The 6,101-nt window shown below is 31.1% G+C and overlaps 2 protein-coding genes across 3 annotated transcripts; both read right to left on the reverse strand.

The window, feature by feature from the left end:
- Positions 1-2,039: 2,039 nt before the first annotated feature.
- Positions 2,040-3,231, reverse strand: LOC149056681 (52 kDa repressor of the inhibitor of the protein kinase-like). Its single transcript, XM_089223586.1, has one exon. It carries the CDS (start codon positions 2,834-2,836, stop codon positions 2,234-2,236), a length of 603 nt encoding a protein of 200 aa, XP_089079712.1. The 5' UTR covers positions 2,837-3,231; the 3' UTR covers positions 2,040-2,233.
- Positions 3,232-3,715: 484 nt separating this feature from the next.
- On the reverse strand, positions 3,716-5,699 carry LOC107164169 (uncharacterized). Of its 2 annotated transcripts, none has more exons than XM_089222345.1 (5): positions 5,171-5,699; positions 4,847-4,947; positions 4,634-4,770; positions 4,371-4,549; positions 3,716-4,142 (listed from the first exon to the last, which is right to left on the reverse strand). In XM_089222345.1, the coding sequence occupies exons 1-5, from the start codon at positions 5,207-5,209 to the stop codon at positions 4,023-4,025; spliced, it is 576 nt and encodes a 191-aa protein (XP_089078471.1). In that variant the 5' UTR covers positions 5,210-5,699; the 3' UTR covers positions 3,716-4,022. The 2 variants fall into 2 exon arrangements, with proteins under 2 accessions (XP_089078471.1, XP_089078472.1); XM_089222346.1 differs by having other exon boundaries at positions 5,064-5,699.
- Between the last annotated feature and the right edge of the window lie 402 nt (positions 5,700-6,101).

The following is a 6,101-nucleotide window of genomic DNA, read 5'->3' on the forward strand; positions in this document are numbered from 1 at the left end:
GATATGATTAAAAATTGAATAGAAGATTCCTCATAAGTTATGCATATCAGAATTTAAGAAAGCGGGAAAGTGGGTATCGCTCTGCTGTACATTAGGTGGTGAGGTGGACCTCTGACTAGTCTGACTAGGGTAGGTTAGATTTGAATGCAATGATAGGTATCATTGTATACGAAAAACGATTCTGAACGGAGATGATTTGTCAGTCTAGGATATATTATATTTAAATATTGTCATTATTTACTATTTATTTATTATTATTTCTATTTTGAAACAAATATTTTATTTTTCAATTAAGACGCATTTTGGATAAGGCATGGTTAATCAATTTTTCCAAAAACATTGCATGTAGTTATCATAATTCATAATACCTTATATTATCATAGATATACATATATACCTGGTTTAAGGATAAATCGTTATCATTACGCGAGTTCATAAAAATTTAAAACTCGAACGCTCAATACATTTTTCATATAATGACGCCTCAAATTTTCTCTTCTATAGCTACTTGAAAGAAAACTAATGGAAAACTTAATGTTGTATTTTTAATCCTTAGTTATAAACACAAAAAATTTTATGATTTTTCAACTTCAAAATTACTTGCAAATTTTCGCGTTTTCGACAGATTTCGACTATAAGCGCTTATTTTTTTTAGCTACAATAAGAACAACTCATAAGGAACCTTGTATTACATTTTCAAGTTTTTTTGGTCGTCCAACATTTTTTTACCAGCACATCAAAAAAAAATTCTCAAAAAAATTGAAAATTTCAATGGTCTATAAATAACTCAAAAAAAGTCAAAAATTTTTGAAAATTAAACTGTATATAGATATCACTAACATAAACATTTGGTGAAAATTTCAAGTATTTATAGTGATTAGTTTTTGAATTACAACCATATAAAAAAATTGATTTGGTCGAAAACTGGTTTTGCGTAAAAATTCCCGGTTTTCTGTCATTTTTTTTTGTTTTTCTCGATTTTTTTGAAAACTGTTGGAAAATGTTTACTTTTGACCTGAATAATGTACCAAGGATATTCACTTTTACATCGGAAACCACCCCCAAAGTTTGAAATTGAAGCATTATTTCGACTAGTGATGGTGTACCACAGACACAAAAAAAAACACACATCATTGTAAAATCAATACATTCATCACTTCGTTCAGAATCTAAAATATCTAAAATAAATATAGGCACAATTTATTTTCTATACCAATGCCTTTGAAGTACAAATTTTGGCAAAAGTGGATGGATACTTAGACAAAAATTAACGATGTGAGTTATTTTTTTTTTATTATTTATACTTTTTGTTGTTTAAAAATTAAAAGTGATATGTTCAAGATTTTCATACAATTAAAACATTTTTTTTATTATTATTTTTAACACAATCTTATTCACACCATTCTATAAGGTATATTGCTGATAGTTGGTATAGTTATGTGATAGCTAAAGTATTAAAATATATTATAATATAATAAACCTATGTAAAATGTTTAGTATCAATTTGTTCCAACCTACAGACTACAGTCACTGTGGAATAATTACTTACGGGAGTTTGGCTTATAATGGTACTAATAAAATTATACAAGATTCTTATAGAAGTATATGTCTTATCTCAGTGCCTAGACTCAAAAAATATACAGCACTACAGTAGATCAGTAACTTTCTCAAATTTTGTTGTTGAATTTTGTATGAGTAGTAACATTGAAACTGATTAAAATTTGAATTAACCGTTAAAGAATTTTTTCAAGAAATAGAATTGATATTTTTTGATTTTTACTAATAAGAACTGCAATTAAAGTTTCTAGAAAGTAGGAGTCAGTGTTGAAGTGTTTTACACATCATATACAAAAACAAATTTGCTCTTCTAGAAATAAAAGTAACTAACAAACAATGTTTTGAGATTTCTATTGAGAATACTGTAATTACTTTAAAAAAAATTATTTATTTTCCAGTTGTTTTTAGGATATGACTTAAAAAGTATGGATGATGGTAAAAACTAACCATATGCGTCCAGTAACTAGTGTCAAGCAGGGGCGTATTTAGATATTTTTTTTGGGGGGGGCTGTGGTATTTTCTGCAACTGAAATTCCCCAATTCAGCCTATTAAAAATAAGAGTTAGAAAATTAATACACAATTTTAATTTTTGTCATGATTTTTAATGTTTTCAAAAAATTAATAATGAAATAATATATAATAATAATAATAATAATACGATATTCATATAACAAATCAAATCAAATTTAAATTTCTTTCTTTGCCACTGTTAGCAAATTTATCTAATAAAATGTCATCTGGTATGTCAATGTCTCTATGAATAGCTAAAAGGGCAAGTCCCACTAGTCTGGATTCTGAAGTTGTATTTCTTAAATACGTTTTGAGTCTTCTCAACGTCGAAAAGCTGCGCTCAGCTGTAGCGGTGGATACTGGTATTATTGCTAGTATTTTTAGTAATTCATACATGTTTGGATACATTAAATTATCACAGACACTCAAAGCCTCTATAGCAGTTGTGGGCCTTAAGTTGCCTTCAATATTCTTCCACTTAGCTTGCCAAATTTCGTACTCTGCTTCTATAACGTCATTTAGCCCCGGTAAATCATTTTCATAAAATTCAACAGCTTTTTTTAAATAAGAAAATGGTTTTTCAACTACAATACTTGGTAAGACATATTGTAATGAAGTTATAGTTTCATTGTGAGGTATAAATCTTTCATTTAATGCCATCATCAAATCGTCCAAGTACGGTATAAAAATAGATTTTTTGTAATATTCTTCAATGTTGTTAGATGGTACATTGCTTCTATTTCTTTGACTGCTACAAATACGAGGCATTTTTGGTTCAATATTTAACTTTTCAGCAACATCTTTGGCTTCTTTATAAATATTGTTAAATTTTAAATCAACGTTTTCTCTTATGGATTGAAACACAGAAATTACATCGGAAACTTGATTAAGAGCATTAAATAAATCAATATTTTTACTTTGTAAATGTTTCGATAAATTATAAGTATAACTTAATAATTTACTAGACACACAAATAGATATTAAAAAATTAAAATGATTATTGTACGGTGATCGAGACGTGACAACGCGTGTATATCAGTAAATCAATTTTAGATAAAAGAAATCGAAATAACGATAATGCAGCAGAACCGCACGTCAAAATTAAACATTTATGTACCGAACTCAAAGGTATAATCGTTATGATCAAAATCGTCATTGACACATTATATGAATAAATTGTTCGTTGTTAATAATAATTCTTTATAAAATTATATTGAACTTTTACGATTTTACATCTAATAGAACATAATAATTAATAAGTAGACTTAATACACAATTCCTGGATTTCGGGGGGGGGGGGGCTGAAGCCCCCTCAGCCCCCCCCCCCCATAAATACGCCCCTGGACTGTCAAGTGTCAACTACTTGTTGACACCGCGTTCAACATGTTAAATATGGATGGAATGTGTAATATATATTATTATTTTTTGGAAATATGTTATAATTTAAATATAATAGTATATATTTATAATTTTTTTATTTTTATACATTGAAGAGCACCCTTATACCAGTTAACCAAATGCATCTGCATATGCCCACTCACCTCCTTCCACCTATATCTAACGACTAACACTGCCTACATTATATTATATCCTTAAAATTATTCATTGGCTACCATTATAATTGATAGAAATAAAAAATACAATCAGTTTCTTTAATTACTTATAAATTAGTTTATTGTTTCAATATGTTAACAATATATTATAATAACCCAATTTAGTCTAAAATATATAGATTAACAAATCATGATTGCTTTTATCTTAAAAATTATTAACATAAAAATTGTCAGAAAATCAAAGCTTCTCAGTTAAAAATGGAAATTTAGGTATTTATAAGAATATTGAAATAATTAGATTTAATTCAAAATAAATTAACACTTGGTTGACAAAAAAAAAAAAAAAGAACCATTGAATAATTTGAAAAAAAAAGAATTATTTGATAAGTTAAAAAAACAAATTATTCAGATTCGCTGTCACAAAAATCATCGCTTCTTATAATTTCATCAGAGTTGATTGATGAATTGTCGTTATCGACATAATCTTCAGCTGATTTATCATCTTTTTTTTTAATTACTTCCTATAATAGTATTACAGTAATTTAATTTTTGTTAATGTCAAGAAAATATATTTTTGCATAAATACTGGATTACAATTAAACAATTTAAAAATAGAAAAATTGGTGGATTTTTTAAAAACAATAAGATAAAATGTTATTGTTTTGCCTTGGTTGGCAGGTTTTCAGAATAATTGTGTATTTATGCAAATAAACATGTATGAAAGATATATTTATATTTGATGTACATACATTTAATGTGTTGAGGAGATTAGTTGTTTTTTCAAGTGATTTTTTACAAGATGAATTTTCTTCTTTCAATGCCGTGATTAAAGTATGTAATTTACTGTTTTGTTCAAGAACTTCCTCTAAAGCCTTTCTACGACGTTCTGCAACAACCTCCCAATATTTTTCACTAGTACTTGGACCAACTAAAACAGTAAGTTTGTAATTACTCTGCATAATATTGTTCATAAAAAGTTGTCAAATATAAAATACAATTAGTAAATGCATACCAATGTTGTTGAGATCTTGGATAATTAACTTTTTATAGAGAGATGGCTTTGCTTTGGCATCTACTACAGACTTATTTTCATCAGTTTTTACATCTACTTCAGTCTCAAATTGTGGCTTCGATATTTTAGGATCAGGTCTTATGTAACACACATACACAAATACAAATAATATTTATACTATAGTATACCATAAATCTAAAAATAAATTCGTACTTGTTTTCGTGAAATCTTCCGGTCCCAACCAAATTTTCTTTGTCGACGCCGGATGGCTGCAATGTTTGCAAGCACTTTCTGGTACCTTTTTTGTTGACCATCTGAAACAAATTCCATATTGTAACAGTAATTAGTAAGTTGGTCAGTTTTGATAATAATATAATGGTTATGATTAATTAAATTCAGTGTTCATACTCTCAAATATTTCCCAACTTACCTCTGCAATCTATAAGTTACAACAACAAGATACGAATGTCAAATAAAAATATAAAAATTATAATTGTTAACTTGAACCATAGAGAATAACTTGTACTAAAAATGTACTTTGCACGTGAAGACGGTCTGACGGTGTTGCAGTTGCATTAGTTGCAAGTTGCTCCGTTGCTCGACAGTTCGGTTGGCGGGCGATCAGTGAAAAACACTGGACGCTGGGAATTACGGCGTTCCGTCAGTGGCCGAACTGATCGTCGGTTTATTGTTGTGCGCGCACGCGCGACTATTTTCGCGCCGGTCGTAGCGGCCGCCGCCGGCCGTGTATGATACATTATTATTACTATTTACTATTATAATTCGTATTCGGCGTGCAGCCGACTATTCTTTATACACATATTTGTAATTTTTGTGGTCGCAATACTCGTCTACAGACTGTCCATAATATGATCATATTATTACGGTCGTAACTCGTAATAATTTCATTAATAATATTATATTGTATGATGGGTAAACGGTAGTTGTACGTTAACGCGTTGGTCGTCCTTATTATTATACGACACACGTCATCGCTAAATGTAATTTTTTTATCAGCGGGTGTGCGGAACGTCGTCCCACCGCGTACGTAAAACCATAGAGAACAAACTATAAAGAATAGTTCAGCCTCTCCCGGGTGGTACACGACAGGCAGTACGCTGGAACGGCACGCGGACGTACCGAGACGGGCCACTGCCTAGCGAACGGAGACGGTCGCAGGCCGGCACCGAATACCGATAGCGTTGCAACCGTAAAAAGTAAAAACTCGACGGCACACCGCCACCACGCACGAACCGTCGTCATCACCAACCGCCACCGCGCATCGTCTTCAGCAGTTGTAGTAGTTGTTCGTCGTCGTCGTCGTCGTCGTCGTTGTCGGAGGAGGAGGAGGAGGAACGCGAGACTTGACCGTTTTTTCTCTCTCTCGCTCCCTCTCGACCGTAATCGCGTTATTCGTATCGCGCGCGCCCGACGAACGCGACGACCGCAGACCCGGCACAGGCCACAG

Source organism: Diuraphis noxia, unplaced genomic scaffold (assembly GCF_037042655.1).
Source record: "Diuraphis noxia isolate RWA-SAM2 unplaced genomic scaffold, SU_Dnox_SAM2 contig0003, whole genome shotgun sequence".
Classification (NCBI taxonomy): Eukaryota; Metazoa; Arthropoda; class Insecta; order Hemiptera; family Aphididae; genus Diuraphis; species Diuraphis noxia.

Excerpts from the sequence above, each read along its gene's own strand:
- LOC107164169 (XM_089222345.1), bottom strand. The coding sequence starts at position 5,209 with ATGCAACTGCAACACCGTCAGACCGTCTTCACGTGCAAA. Across the intron at positions 4,948-5,170 it reads AGACCGTCTTCACGTGCAAA|ATGGTCAACAAAAAAGGTAC; the intron begins GTACATTTTTAG and ends AATTTGTTTCAG. Across the intron at positions 4,550-4,633 it reads CCAAGATCTCAACAACATTG|TTGGTCCAAGTACTAGTGAA; the intron begins GTATGCATTTAC and ends TTACTGTTTTAG.
- LOC149056681 (XM_089223586.1), bottom strand. The coding sequence starts at position 2,836 with ATGCCTCGTATTTGTAGCAGTCAAAGAAATAGAAGCAATGTACCATCT.